This window comes from Scyliorhinus canicula, chromosome 21 (genome assembly GCF_902713615.1).
Source record: "Scyliorhinus canicula chromosome 21, sScyCan1.1, whole genome shotgun sequence".
NCBI lineage: Eukaryota > Metazoa > Chordata > Chondrichthyes > Carcharhiniformes > Scyliorhinidae > Scyliorhinus > Scyliorhinus canicula.
Genome location: NC_052166.1, coordinates 55190021 through 55206146, shown reverse-complemented (window position 1 = coordinate 55206146; position 16126 = coordinate 55190021). Strand labels below are relative to the sequence as shown.

General features: G+C 46.0%; 1 protein-coding gene across 2 annotated transcripts in view; it reads right to left on the bottom strand.

Annotated features, from left to right (window-relative positions):
- Positions 1-15631, bottom strand: part of ak8 (adenylate kinase 8) — a 223716-nt gene extending 208085 nt beyond the window's left edge. Inside the window, exons 1-2 of one of the 2 annotated variants that reach the window (XM_038782152.1) lie at positions 15354-15631; positions 9422-9506 (exon numbers count right to left, since the gene is read on the bottom strand). In XM_038782152.1, the coding sequence (XP_038638080.1) occupies positions 9422-9506; positions 15354-15437 (169 nt within the window). In that variant the 5' untranslated portion in view covers positions 15438-15631. The remainder of the gene's footprint in view (positions 1-9421; positions 9507-15353) is intronic. The other variant, XM_038782153.1, reaches the window with a different exon arrangement.
- Positions 15632-16126: the final 495 nt, after the last annotated feature.

Genomic DNA, 16126 nt, shown 5'->3' with positions numbered 1-16126 from the left:
GCCGGGAATCGAACCTTGGACCCTGGAGCTGTGAAGCAACTGTGCTAACCACTGGGTTCGATCCCAGTCACTGTCTGTGTGGAGTTTGCACATTATCCCCTTGTCTGTGTGGGATGTGCAAGTTAGGTGGATTGGCTACGCTAAATTGTCCCTTAATTGAAAAGAAAATTGGGTACTCTAAATTTTTTTAAAAGCTGAGAAAAAATACATTCTACCATGTGAAAAAAACTTGTAATCCTATTAGTTTGCGTCAACAAACCAGAAACCCCAACAAAGGGACCATCTGTTATTACAACTTCTTGAAACTGCCATTCATTCTCAGATATGTAGAACACTTATTGTGCTGAAACCTATTAACACTTCGCACAATTCAAATCTCTCAGTGCCATTTTTAAAATATAGTTAATTACCAGCACAGTCGACGATACAGATTTTTTTTGATAATTACTGCTTATTCTCACCTTCTACTGGTATTCATTTGTGACATATAAATTAAGTCATTCATGAAGCGCCGCCTTCTCAACCTTGCCCCTTGCCTGAGCAGTGGTGATCCTCAGGTTAAATCACCACCAGTCAGCTCTCCCCCACAAAGGGGAAAGCAGCCTATGGTCATCTGGGACTACGGCGACTTTACCTTACCTTTATTAATGACTATCGTTGTGGCGGTTCTACTAAACTCAGTTTACTTGGTGTCCCAAGATCTATCAAATGCATCCATCACATTCCTCGAGAATGGAGTCAGAAGTTGGTTCCTGGCTCACTAAAAGATGTCAACATATTTTATAAAGCTTATCCCTGTAGAATTGGATTAATCACCGCCTGTCCTACTGTTTTCTATATTTTAAATCTAATTTATTCAGGTCCATTCTTTGAGATCACCAGGCTTTCCAGATTCTCAAATTTTTTTAACCACACCAACATTTTAAAAAAATTAATTTGAGTACCCAATTCATTTTTTCCAATTAAGGGACAATTTAACGTGGCCAATCCACCAACCTGCACATCTTTTGGGCTGTGGGGGCAAAACTCGCGCAAGCACGGGAAGAATGTGCAAACTCCACATGGAACCAACATTTTTTTTGAGACAGAGATAAAAGAAAGAAAGAATTTCGTTGTAATCATTGACAAAACAAAAATTAGTCTGGTAAAGATTAATTTTAATAGCTAAAATAAGGTTGAATCAAAATAGATATTTTTGGGGTCGAAGCAACAGGGCTTGTATAAAGTACAGTAAAAATAGATCAAAGACTAGTTGCTGATTTGTGCTGTGAATTTTAGTTTGGGATGATTAAAGTTAAATTCCACACATAGTGGAGAACAGTTGAAGTCTGTAACAAGTCTAAATGTCAGGGGGCGTGGAGTCGGTACCACAAAGTTGTTGGGGTGGGGGGAGGCCTCACCGAGTTGGAAGCAGGAAAAGCTCAACAAAGGGAGGGAAACTCAGCAGCCCAGCTGCAGATCTGGGAATGGAAAGGGGAAAAGGTGCGGGGAACGCCAGGGGTCCTGCTTTAGCGGGGGAAGAACTCAGCGATGAGAGGAGACAGCCACTTTTAAAGTTCACCCATCTGGAGGCCAAACTCGTCTTTTGAAGGGCCTCTGTCTTCTCGAAGAGCCTTGGCACTGGGACGAAAGGCCTTGGCTGCTGTGCTGGGTGGGTGTCGAATAGAGGGAGGCGCTGGGGGTGTTTAACATGGGAGGTTACCAGTAAGATAATTCCTGAGCGTGTTAACTCTAAACTAGAGGGCATGTTAACCCTAATCTAGGAGCCGTAATGTCAATGAACTCGTCCTTGCCTGCCAGATTACTCCTATTTTGATGAAATCAAATAACCAATTAAACTAAATTAAAAAAACTGAGACACAAATTAAAGGGGCAGCCCCTTAAAGGAATACCACTTGCAACAGAAAGTGAATCACAAATGAAACTATTCAACCAAAACTTGATGAGGGTTGAGAAGACATCCTAGTCCCCAGTCCCCATGGTGCCCACCAAGCACGGAAGGCGCCAACGGTGCCGGTAGACACCGCCTGCTCCCTTTCTAGGGACTCCCGGCCGCAAATGTAGTCACTGCAGAAGGGCAGACAGTCGGGTTGGCCAATCCCCTCAATTACCCAGCCTGGACCTGTATATCTTCAGTTTTGCCAGGACTAGGTTCACAAGGAGACCCTTTTCCGCACCAGGTGCCTGCCAGGTTACTCCTATTTTGTATAAATCAAACAGCCAATTAAACTAAATCAAATAAACTGAGGAGCTGCCAGCTTACTGACAGTCTATTAACAGTCCTTAAATTTGACAGGTGAGCCAATTATACCCATTAATTCAGCCCTGACGTCCGTTAGTGCCACCGATTACCGGTCAACAGTTAATCCTTTTCAGCATCCGCTTTGAGGGCAAGCACATAGAACCTCCAAGACAAGGGCAAAGGCTACAAAGCTCAGAAGGACGCCCTGTTCAGACAGGTGTAGTTGCAATTGCGTCCTTAAAGGGCAATCCCCCTCCCTGCCATTTCCAGGGTTGTGCACGAGACCTTATTGTTATCTAGGCGGCAGATGCCTGCATTTTTCATAAGACCTCAGAGCACAGGAGGGTCTCCAAAGCTGAGCCCAGCTAGTACGGTGGAAAGGAAAAGGAAAGGATTAAAATATTGACATAGGAGGTTGTTGATTCTTTACATAGATGCTCACCATCTCCAAGTGCCTAACAAGACCCATGCCCACCCTGTGCAACTAGATTTTTTCAACCTTTCTAACCCTACTGCTATGTTTGCTGTAGCCTAGGATCCACTGCAGGTGTGGAGGAAACTTGCTGTTTGGCACACCCTATTACCTTAGAGGTAGTCCTGTGGAGGGCTGAGATCTGGAGGGCCCAGGCCTGCTTTTGGAGTGCTGCAGTGTGGTGATACCATCCTGCTCGACACACGAGGCTGGAGCTGATGCGGTCACTGGAAGGGAGGAGTCAAATGGACTGGTCACCTCCAACTGGATGAAAAGCCCCAGGTTGTGCACCTGCTTCTCCTACTTATTCCCTATGAGTGCTTGAGAGTCCTTGGCTTCTTCCTTGGGATAAAGGAGTGAGATCGAGAAGCCCTGCCATCCTCTAGCACTGGCCCTCGTGGATGCTCACAAGAGTCTCCACCATGGAGTTCACTCCCTGAACTATGGAGTACTCCACCAGTTCAGGGCTGAAGTCCTGCACCAAGTCTTCACCGCGGCTGCCACTCTTAGTGTTGACTTGGCTGCCTCGGAATCTCGGCACAATCTCCTTGGAGACAAAACATTGGGACTCTTCCAGTCGGCCTTGCAATACAATGAGAGATGCAGACATCCTTTCCTGATGTTTCTAACTTTGTCTTTGGAATTCCAGCAACTGAGGCATGATGGAGTCCACAGGCACATCATCTCAGTGGGTCTCATCAGAGTCCTCAAATCTAGCAGTTCTCCAAGTGCCGGAACCCTGGGACATCCCAGCCTCCACATGCTGTGATTATAAAATGCGAGGTGCTCACCAAATTGTGACCCGAGCCTCACTACTACTAAATCTTACTGATGTGTGCGTCTCTGTGCTGTTGGAGAGTGTGGGTGAAAGCTGTGACGCTTCTTCAATGTGGAGGTCCAAGAATTAATTAGAGCTGCTCACGGGGCTGATGTATATTGCTAACTGGTGGAGGCACTGGCCTGCTCCTCTGATATGCAGCAAGAGAAGGGACATATTATTAGTGCTAGGCATGCGCATAAGAATAGAAGAGATAGAATTCGTGTGAGGTCGGTATGAAGGATGATGATGTTGTCGGTTCTCATTTGGTTTTTTTGCACCCACCTCACCTTCGGTGCAGGAGTGGCCCTCTTCCTCCCCGGCCAGCTTGAGGGTGTGGTGAATGTATTATGCCAATAATCCACCATTGTATTTGTGCTATGCTGTTGCCCTTGTCGGCATCGCCTATGGGCCATTGTATGGCATTATCCATAGGAAAACATGTTGGGGCATGTATGGGCTCCGCCCATGGTTCCTCCCCTTGAAGGGAGGTATAAAGAGCAGTCGACCTGTAGGCGGTTCTCAGTATTGGATCAGTCGCAGGCAGGCACTGTTCTAAATTGATTAAAGCCACAGTTTACTTCTACTCTTGTCTCGAGTGAATTGATGGTCGCATCAATTTAATAAACTTAAACGCAACTATGGAATCGGCCCACAAACCTAACCGACTGGAACTCGATCCGCAGGCCGCGGAGGCAAAATAAATTTTTTCGCACTCGCTCCGCTGCTTCAAGGCCTATCTCACAGCCTTCTCCATGAGCCATCGAATCTCTGTCCAACTTGACGAAGCCTCCTCCTACGCAGACGCCCTCGCGATGCTCGAACGCCTCTATGTACGGCCCGTGAACGAGGTCTACGCGCGACACATCCTCACCACTCGCCGCCAACGACCCGGGGAAATCACTAGAAGACTACCTACGCGACCTCAAAGTCCTTGCATGCAGCTGCAACTACCAGGCCATTACGACCACTCAACATATGGAACTCACCATCCGAGACGTCTACGTGGTGGGAGTCCGGTCCAACTAAGTCAGACGGCACCTACGCGAAAAGGGGGCCCTGGACCAGGCTCAGACGTAAAGTTAGCCTCCTCTCTGGAAGTAGCGTTCCAGAGCCTTAACCCGTTCCCGGCTGACCACGTGACCACCTCGTGGACCCCCGACCAAAGACTACCCCAGGCCTGTGCCGCATGGCCGCCCGCCCATCATGGGGGGGCTACCCTGCTATTTCTGCGGCCAGTTCCAACACCCTCGGCAGCACTGCCCGGTCCATAACGCACACTGCAGCAGCTGTGGGAGAAAAGGACATTTCGCCAAAGTTTGCCTGGCCAGGTCCAAGAACTCTAACTCACAGGCCCGATCCACAGTCTCACAGGCCCACAGACCCCGTAGTGTGGCAGCGTGTCTGCTGACTCCGCCCCCTGCAGACACGTCATCAGCCTCGTGCTATCCGTGGGGCAGCCACCTTCCAGCCCTCACAGCACGTGCTACTCACTGGGGCCGACATCTTGGCCACTCCCCCCACGCAGCCGGCCACGTGCGATCCATGGGGGTCGCCATCTTGGCCGCCATCTACTACGCCGCTCAACGCATACGATCAACAAGGGCAGCCATCGCGGAGCCACCCCAGCACCTCCGACCACGCCGGCTACCCGCAACTCAGCGCGGTCACCCTGGACCAGTCGCGACCCAAGCACCTCTGGAGCTCTATGATAACCGTCCGGGTAAATGGGCACGGGATGCCTTGCCTTTTCGTCTCCGGGAGCACAGAGAGCTTCATTCACCCGGACATGTTAAGACGCCGCTCGCTCACAATTTTCCAGGCGCACCAAACCATCTCCCTCGCCTCGGAGTCGCACTCGGTGCAAAACCTTAGCAATACAGTGCGCCGCGTACGCCAATTTTAAATTATATGTGCTCCCAGACCTCTGTGCTCCTCTCCTATTGAGACTAGATTTCCAATGCAACCTCAGGAGCCTAACCCTGAAGTTCGGGGGGGCCCCTACCCCCACTCACCATATGCAGCCTCGCAACCCTAAAAGTCGACCCTCCCCCACTCCGCAAACCTCACCGCTGACTGCAAACCAGTCGCCACCAGAAGCAGGCGGTATAGCATACAGGACAGGACTTTTATCAGGTCCGAGGTCCAGCGACTCTTGTGGGAAGGAGTCATCGAGGCCAGCAATAGCCCCTGGAGATCTCAGATGGTGGTCGTCAAGACCGGGGAAAAGAACCAGATGGTTGTAGATTACAGCCAAACCATAAACCGGTACACGCAACTCGATGCGTACCCACTTCCCCGGATTGCAGACATGATAAACCAGATCGAGGGCAGCACGGTGGCCTAGTGGTTAGCACAACCGCCTCACGGCGCTGAGGTCCCAGGTTCGATCCTGGCTCTGGGTCACTGTCCGTGTGGAGTTTGCACGTTCTCCCCGTGTCTGTGTGGGTTTCGCCCCCACAACCCAAAAATGTGCAGAGCAGGTGGATTGGCCACGCTAAATTGTCCCATAATTGGAAAAAAATATTGGCTAATCTAAAAATTAAAAAAAAAAATGATAAACCAGATCGCCACGGTGGATGTGAAGTCTGCATACCACCAGCTCCCAATCTGCCCAGAGGACTGCCACTACACGGCTTCTGAGGCAGACGGCCGCCTTTTCCACTTCCTCCGGGTCCCCTTTGGCTTCACAAACGGGGTTTCGGTGTTCCAAAGAACAATGGACCGAATGGTGGACCAGTACGGGCTGCGGGCCACATTTCCGTACTTGGACAATGTCACCATCTACGACCATGATCAGCAGGACCATGACCCCAACCTCCACAGATTTCTCCAAACCACCCAAACCTACCATGACCAGTGCCCCCGCCACTATATGGCTCCCGTGCTCCCTCCCGCCCCCATCCCCCCTTCACCGATTACAGGAATGAAGCTCCAGAAGAGACGCTCCCGGAGTTCACGTCTGTACCCGCATGCCAGCACGGACGAGTTCGACACCCGGGCCAGCAACAATGCCAGAGCTTCGGCGATCACAGCGCACAATCCGTGCTTATGAACCCGTCATCCCCACCAGACTTCATTTTTTTAAACAGGGGGCAAATGTGGTGAATGTATTATGCCAATAATCCACCATTGTATTTATATCTGTGCTGTTGCCCTTGTATTTGTATCTGCTATGCTGTTGCCCTTGTGGGCTTCTCCTATGGGCTATTGTATGGTATTATCCATAGGGGAACATGTTGGGGCATGTATGGGCTCCGCCCATGGCTCCTCCCCTTGAAGGGAGGTATAAAGAGCAGTCGACCTGTAGGCGGTTCTCAGTATTGGATCAGTCGCAGGCAGGCACTGTTCTAAGTTGATTAAAGCCACGGTTTACTTCTACTCTTGTCTCAAGTGAATTGATGGTCGCATCAGGGGGTCTCTCCTCTCAAATGTCAAGAGGATCTTCAACTCCGGCATGGCTCCGTCAGTCTGGAATTTCTTTCAACTTCTGGGAGCCAGCTTATCCAGCAAAAGAACAGATAGGAAAGTGTAAACAGGCCACATGCTGGGTCAGATGGTAAGAATGCCTAGCATGTGTGGTCGGTGAGTGTGAGCAGGAAGGTGATGAGGAGACGAGCCGCAGGGGAGGTGAGGAAGTAATGGTGCTCCATGAGGCGGCAGTGAGTGGGCTCCTTGCGATGTGTGATGGGTGGGTGAGTGGTAAGAGATTAGATGAGTGACTTACTCTGGCTGATCAAAGATCATTCATCCTCATCCGGCACTGGATGCCCATCCTCCTCTGAAGTGAGCTGGCACTTAACAGCACTGCCACTGCCTCCTATGAACTTGCTGGAAGGTGTCTTCCCCGCTTGTGGGTGCAGGATGTGACATCCAGCTTTCGGTTGCAGGCTCCCTCTGTGAACCTTGGAGCTGCCTTCCTTGCAGCCATTAGAACATAGAACATAGAACAGTACAGCACAGAACAGGCCCTTCGGCCCTCGATGTTGTGCCGAACAATGATCACCCCACTTAAACCCACGTAACCCGTATTCCCGTAACCCAACAATCCCCCCATTAACCTTACACTACGGGCAATTTAGCATGGCCAATCCACCTAACCCGCACATCTTTGGACTGTGGGAGGAAACCGGAGCACCCGGAGGAAACCCACGCGCACACGGGGAGGACGTGCAGACTCCACACAGACAGTGACCCAGCCGGGAATCGAACCTGGGACCCTGGAGCTGTGAAGCATTGATGCTAACCACCATGCTACCGTGAGGCCCCCAAAACATAAAATTATTGTATTTTATCTTTGTATGCCCCCATTCTGCTCAGTGGACTTGGAACAAGTATTGGGGTGTGTGGGAGAGGTGTTTAAATGGAGTATCCCACTAATTGAAGTGCTCAGCTGATGGCAGGATGGGCAAATCCTGATTCTGCCTGCCACAGACGCAATGTGAAACCCTTGAAAAAAAGATTCTTCAAAGTGCCTACATCACGGTTTTCCCACCAGAGTTGCCACTTTGCTAAAATATCAGAAAATTCCACCTATTTTCTTTTTGTTGCTTAGACATATATGTCTATTTTCAAAAAAAGGCTATTTCAATACTCTTAGCATTCACCCCATAGTAAAATTCTCCACATGCACCACAAGCAACAGAGATTTCGAAGCATAAGCAATGCATAGAAGTTTTAAAGGTTTCACAAAATCATGAAATTTATTTGAACACACAACATGAGTGCCACAGGAATAAAACTACCAAATCCAATATGTAAATATGTTCCCTCTGTTCAATCAGCACAAAACAAGCTATAGCGCCATCATCAGTAAATTTCTTTCAAACTACTTCAAAGCAAATCTTTCTTTGGCAGACATGATTCTTTTGAGGATTGTCTAACCTCATCTGTAAGAATAAATCCTCAGGTGATTCAAGCCTTTACACTCAAGATTCTCCAGTTAAGGGATCAGTGGAAAACAGAATTATTCTATTATTAACACAAGGTCAAACTCTTGTTTGGGGGAAGAACTGCCTTGGGCTATTGTAATTGTTTATTCCATACAAAAAGAAGCTATACTTGCCCTAGGTCATATTTTTCAATAAAAGGAAACAAAATCATTCTATAATTGGATTAGTTCCCTTGTAGATTTATTTTTTTCCCTTGTAGATTTCTAACTGACAAGACTGTAACCACACTTCTCAAACAGACATTAATTTTGTACACAGCTGTTCTACTCATGCACAGGTACGCAAGTAGTGCCCCCATCAGTTTTAAGATAAAGACACTGAAATACAATGTGAAACAAATATATAAATAGATCCGGTTACAGGCAAATTTATAGAAGTGCTTCAATTATTATTCCAACTCTGCAAGTCCCTCAACTAATACACTGTCATTTTGAGGTGCCCCACATCCCATTGAATTGAGGTGCATCAATTGGGATTCTTAAGATCGTACAATCTGACATCATGAATTCTAAATCCACCATTAAAAGTGCATACAAAGATAAAATACAATAATTTTATGTTTTCTCATCAAATAATTAACAGAAACTGGAACAAGGTGTGTTTACAATGAGATGTAAAGAATTGCAGACACTGGATTGTAAAACAAAGCGTGGTTTTAAATCAGGAGTGACATAATAATTTATAAAATATTTCCCCCTCCCCCATTTCCTATTTTGTCCTCAACAAAGCTGCATTTCTCACGACGTCTTCAACCAGGAGCTCTAACCATGGTTAAATCAGTCCACATGGCCAAGTAATGATTCACTTATGATTTTGATTTTCCCTTTGAGAAGACTTCCTAAATTTTGCAGCTGTCAAGAGTTTGTACTAAAATTTTAGAAAATCTTGAAAGATAATTAAATAAAGTGCTTTTCACCAAGATGAAAAACTGTCCTCACCGTCATCATTTTCACTTTTAAGATGATCTATCATATATTGAATGGGCTCCATTGGCTTATCCACTAGCAGACACTGCAACATTCTCTGAAGGGCACAAGAAAGTAAGTAAAGAGGTTACACTTCCCATTGATAATCCTAATTTATGCACTCTTAGCCTTGTGTAGACATGTATTGTATGCAGGAATTAAACAGAAGTACAATGCCAGACGAAGATCAAAAAAAAACATTTTTTGCAAAAAAAATGTGTCTTCAGGGCTGAGATTACAAGATAGACTCAGATGAAGAGGGCCCTTCAACCCATTTTGATCTCCCTTTTTTGAAGACCACTCTTATAATCTTCTTATTACAACATCTATTCATTCCTTAGCTATCTAGCTTCATTGCCCCAATTATTCTGTCAGCCTCCAATTATAATGAAACTTTATTTGTTGCTTTATATACTTCTGAACTCAACCAAATCTGATCCCAATAAAAAAGACTTCTGTAAGATTCTTGTTTAAAAAAAAACTTACAGTAATTAAATGCAGTAAAACATGGAAATATAGACTATTTTTCCACACACAATTCAAATAAATGAAACATTTCAAGCCAGCTTTCACAGTAAGCCTGGCAGTATATATTTCATTTACAATAGTGGCAGCTGGTTGGTGCAGCACATTAGAATAAGAGCAACAAGATATGGATTCAAACCTATGATTTCCAACAACGATTTCACACTTCAACTTGTACTGTCGGAGGAGCTAGCAAATAGAGTAAAGGCACTTCCTTACGGATATGAAAGTAACTAATAATGCTCTTTGTTGACTTTTTAAATATCATAAAAAGCTGTCCCATTGTTTCCATGCTGGAAATTATATTGCACATAGAATTTACAGGCAGAGGGAGGCCATTCAGCCCATCGGGTCTGCACCGGCCCTTGGAAAGAGCACCCCACAAAAACCCACACCTCCGCCCTATCCCCGTAACCCAGTAACCCCACCTAACCCTTTTTGGACACTAAGGGCATTTTAGCATGGCCAATCCACCTAACCTGCACATCTTTGGACTATGGGAGAAAACCAGAGCACCCGGAGGAAACCCACGCAGACACAGGAAGATGTGCAGACTCTGCACAGACAGTGACCCAAGCAGGAATCAAACCGGCTTGAAACTAAATGAGAGGAGGAGATAATTGGGTATTTAAATCTTCAATCATAGGAGCACAAGAACAGGAGTAGGTATTTAGCCCACTGAGACTGTTCCACCATCCAACTGTAACCTAACTCCACATACTTGCCCTTACTCCTTATATCTTTGGTTAACAAAGATCTATCAATCTCAGATTCAGGATTAACAATTGCTACATTTGTTATTTATGGGACAGATGCTGAGATTATCCAGCCCCGCCATGGCTGGACCCGCCATGGGAGATGCAGCGGGACAGCCAAAAGTCCACTGACTTTGAGTGAGACGAGAAGATCAAGGTCAGGCAGGGCTGGAAAATCCCAGCCAGAGCTACAAACTTCTACCACCCTTTGTATGCAGCATTTCCTAACTCCACTGCTGTAAAGTCTGGCTCTAGCTTTTAGACTATGTCTCTTAGTCCTAGACTCCCCAATCAGTGATAATAGTTTTTCTGTATCATGGCCGATCGATTAATTATAACACATGAAAGGTTGGAATAAGTAAAGATTATTCAGAGCATCAACTTAACAATTTCCACAGGCATGACTACCCCAACAATGAACTCTTTCCTCCCCATATCCAATATCTTCATACTGTTGTTTTAACAATCAAATGTAATTTTTCAATTCAAGGATACATTTAATTTACCTTCTCAGTACAATCTCTATAAATAAAACATTTAATATTTTGTTTTAAAACAAAAACTACTTGTATTAATACAAAATGATCCCATCTTTAATTTAATTCAAGTTCAATTTCCTAAATTATTTGGTGTCATATCATAATCAGCTATATTTGATCAGCCTAAATATTATACAACCTTGAGTCATAGAATTTACAGTGCAGAAGGAGGCCATTCAGCCCATCGAGTCTGCACCGGCCCTTGGAAAGAGCACCCTACCTAAGCCCCATGCCTCCACCCTATCGTCCTTTATCCCTGTAACCCAGTAACTCCACCTGACCATTTTTGGACACTAAGGGCAATTTAAAATGGTCAATCCACCTAATCTGCGCATGTTTGGACTGTGGGAGGAAACCGGAGCACCCGGAGGAAACCCTCACACACACGGGGAGAACGTGCAGACGACGCCCAGACAGTGACCCAATCCGGGAATTGAACCCGGGACCCTGGAGCTGTGAAGCAACTGTGCAAACCACTATGCTACCGTGCTGCCCATATCAATGTCATTTTCACCACAAAATGGTCCGGGGATAGAATAAATTTGATGGGCTCAAAGACCCTTTCCAATTACATGTTTTCTCCTAAACATTGGCATGGCCAATTAGTTGAACTGCAACAATAGGAAAAACAATAGCGGTATCTCTCTTTCAAGCACAACATATTTCATTGGAAATATCCCAAACCCTAAATCACTCATTTTGCAATGCGCATCTTTTACGCAACTTAAAAGTGTAATGCTGAGCAATTTTTATTTCAGTGGACATAACTTCTGCTACTGGCTACTTAGGCAGCCTAAGAGATACGAGGAACACTTTACTCAAGGTTCCCCTCAGTGTGATTTGTTTTGATAAGTCCAACCGTGAAAAATTGAATCACAGCTTCACATCTTTAAATGGTTTTGCAGTGGATCTTAACTGTTCTTTAAACTGAGTAACCATCGCAATGCAGCCAATCTGCATCATAGATCATATCACAACGGGCTAAAAATTGGTACAACCTGTTCTTTAGCATGGGGATTTATGACCTACTCATTGACGTGAAGATAGGCAGCAAGTAAATTTCATATTGTCACCTTATTTACCTGCTTGCAGCAGAAAGTCAAGTGCCTACTGTGCTGCTGGCTGCTTCTCCACTCGGCAGGGGGTCATGCATTGTACCTAATAGCATGTGGCACAACCAGCCTTCCATTCTTAAGGTTAGTCTGTCCCCCATAAAAGGAAGCTGCCCTGAATTATAGGAGGGGTTTCTATAATTGTAAACAATAAAAATGATACACCGGGGCAGAGAGAAGGTTGCAGAGACTCAGATGCAGAGCTGGAAGTGCACAGTAGGAGAAGCAACATGGTTCTAAGGTGCTAGGAGGCCCTCAAGGATTGTCCATAGAAGGGATTGGAAGAAGAAGCCACAGGACTCTTGTGAATGGGCAAGATCAGTGAATGCATCTTTTCATGACATTTCCTTAGTTTCACTTCACTAGTCTCTCATGTTGCTCAATGCAGCACATCCAAATCATTCACCCAGCACCAGCCCTGAGCTCTTAGGACTCATGTCTAATATCCAGATATCCCATCTCACCCTCTTGCACTTATCCATGTAACCAGCCTCATGCCTACCTCTCACTGCCTCCACCTACCACAGCTATTCAATTCTGGAAGGCACATCACCTAAACTCAGTGCAACACAGTCACTGACATTCTTCCCTCTCTCTTGCAGAGGGTGACACAAAATAAAGGGGAACACAACCGGTAGGACATCTTTTTCCAACAGAGGAGGCAGCTGTCCTCATAGCCCAGGGTATCTGGCATTGCTGAGAACATTGAGGACAACAGTACATCTTGCTTTATGCCTCTTTTCAACCTCCAGCTCACCCACATCCTGCTACATGAGATGATGAGCAGATAATGTTACCATGAATCTCTTACTTTCCACCCTTCTTTCCTCATTCACCCCAACTTTCCTTCTCTGATTATATTTCAGACCACCATGGATTGCCACCTGCTGTGCCACAGGAGCAAGAGAGAGAGAGAGAGAGAGCAATGGGGCACAGCATCAAGAAGAGGCCCCACCACTTGGTCTGACTTGCAGCCACATGCACTACACATACATGTTTAAAATGACATCTTCACAAACACACTGTTTTTCCCTTTAGGGAATAGTAGGGGAAGTTGTGGAAGGATTTCTGAGCTGATTAGGATAGTTCTTTTGGCAGCTCACTAGAGGACAAGTCGTAGACAAGTTCTGTTACAGGCGACCCAGAATTGGACCCCCATGTGACGGCATACTGTAGATCAGTGATGGGCATGTGTACCAAGATGCTAGGTGCCTGTCACTGAGAAGAGGCATGTTGACAGAGTGTATCGCGCAGAGCCTCCCCACTCTGCAGCCTCTATTTCTTCTCCCATTCTGCTACAGATCCCCAAATCCATCTCCCTGTGAGGAATTTGTTCAATACTACATTATTTAAAGCAGGAGGGAATCAACCGTGCAGATAACGTTAGTACTGGGCTACAAAATCTGTCGAATAAACCAGAGCGGTCCAAAAGTGGAAAATGGGTATCACATCAAAATGAAAACACAAAATCACCTGTGTCCAGCATATGAACGAGGACACCCGTCTCAACAAGATATACTGCATAAAACGCACAAGAGGTTACTTGCAAGGAAGACATCTGATTACCACAGTGGGCTACGTCCAGTGGTGCTATGGATCCATGATCTATTCAGACCTCACGTTCAACCCTACATTACTCTATTGACAATTTAGGTTTCCTTGTTTGCTATTGTAGATTAATGGTGAGAGGGGTTAATAGTTATGATTACAAGATAATTGGGCAGCACGGTGGTGCAGTGGTTAGCACTGCTGCATCACGGCACCAAGGGCCAGGTTCGATCCCGGCTCTGGGTCATTGTCCGTTTGGAGTTTGCACATTCTCCCCGTGTCTGTGTGGATTTCACCCCCACAATCTAAAGATCTGCAGGGTAAGTGGATTGGCACAATAAATTGCCCATAATTGGAAAAAAAAGAATTGGGTACTCTAAATTTATTTTTTTAAAGTTGCAGATTGGGAGTTAATGGCTCGGATGCGGATGGAAGTTGATGATAAGGATCAGAAACCACAATTGACAACACTATATTCTATTGTTGGGTGTGTTTGTAAATTCCTGGTTTTAATTCAGAAACAAACAGCAGAAAATAATTGTGGCACAGTGGTTAGCACTGCTGCTCACAGCTCCAGCAACCCTGGTTCAATTCTGGCCTTGGGTGACTGTGTGGAGTTTGCACTTTCACCCCGTGTCTGCGTGGGTTTCCTCCAGGTGCTCTGGTTTCCTCCCACAGCCCAAAGATTTGCAGGTTTGGTAAATTGGCCATGCTAAATTGTTCAAAAGGTTAGGTTGGGTGGCTTAAGTAGGGTGCTCTTTCAGAGGGCAGGTGCAGACTGGATGGGCCGAATGGCATCCTTCTGCACTGTAAATTCTATGATTCTCTAATCTCACCACCCCTCCCACTAACCACTAACTGAGCACATTTGATGTTCCAAAGTGTGATGGAGGGAGTGGTGTAGACATTATAGGCAGATAACAATCGTACCTAAAAAAAATTCCAGGGCTGTTAGATGAATGAGACTGGCGGTCAGAAAGGGAGGCACACACAGATCGCCAATCCATTCAAACACGCAAAACCACCTTTAATCGCAAGAGAGTTCAGACAAAATAGGATTGAACTGCATAGGAGTAAAACTTCAAGTTGATGCTTTTTAAAAATAAATTTAGAGTATCCAATTCATTTTTTCCAATTTAAGGGGCAATTTAGCATGTTCAATCCACCTAACCTGCACCTCTTTGGGTTGTGGGGGCGAAACACGGGGAGAATGTGCAAACTTCACACAGACAGTGACCCAGAGCCAAAGTTGATGCTTCTTGACGTCTTTCCTGCAGGAAACTACATACCCTAACTGAACTGAACTGAACACGCCGAAGATTCTAGCTTAAGACAAAAGGAAGAAAAAAACCCTTGCACAATTATAACATGTGCAATGGCATTAAAAGTGATAATAACTGGCGAAACATGTCGATGTTGTTCATACCTGCAAGATCTGAAATATTCCATGTTTCTCCGCATAGACTCCCAGCTCTGGGGAAATCCGAAACGGCTTTTTGGTTGCGTCCATTTCTTCGGGGTTTAAAACGTGCGCGTAATATTATAAATGTTAAAATTACACCCGAAGACCGGACCCCCGAGGTGGCGGAGATTGTCCGCCGCCGTCGCCGTTGACTCGGGACTCAAGTTGATTCGCGCGCACCAGCGTCCGATTGTTGAAGGCCGCGTTGCCAAGGCAACGGAGCGTTAAACCGTTGGATCAGTTGTTGACAAGAGAGCCGCAATTGGCGCCGACTGCCACCCGGGACAAACCGAAGGGTTAAAACTTATTCAGCGTTGAACTTGTTGAAAAGTTTCTGATTGTGGGCCCGGTTGCTATGGATACCACCAGTTCTCTTCCCCCCCACTCCCAATAAGTCCTGTTGAAATACACGTTTTGTTTTTGCATTTTGTTTCAAAATGTTGATAACCCTGCTTATCATTTTGTACCTTGGAAGCGTTCCATGCCTCCCCCAAATGTTTTATTCCTTCATGGGATGTGGGCATTGCAGGCTGGGCCAGCATTTATTGCCCATCCGTCCCTCCTCCAGGGGACAGTTAAGGGTCAACCACATTACTGTGTGTCTGCAGTCACATGTAGGCCAAACCAGGCAGGGCAGATTTCCTTCCCTGAAGAACATGAGTGAACCAGATGGGTTTTTATGACAATCGACACTGGTTTCCCCTGGTCATCTCGAAACTTTTAATTCCAGATTTGTT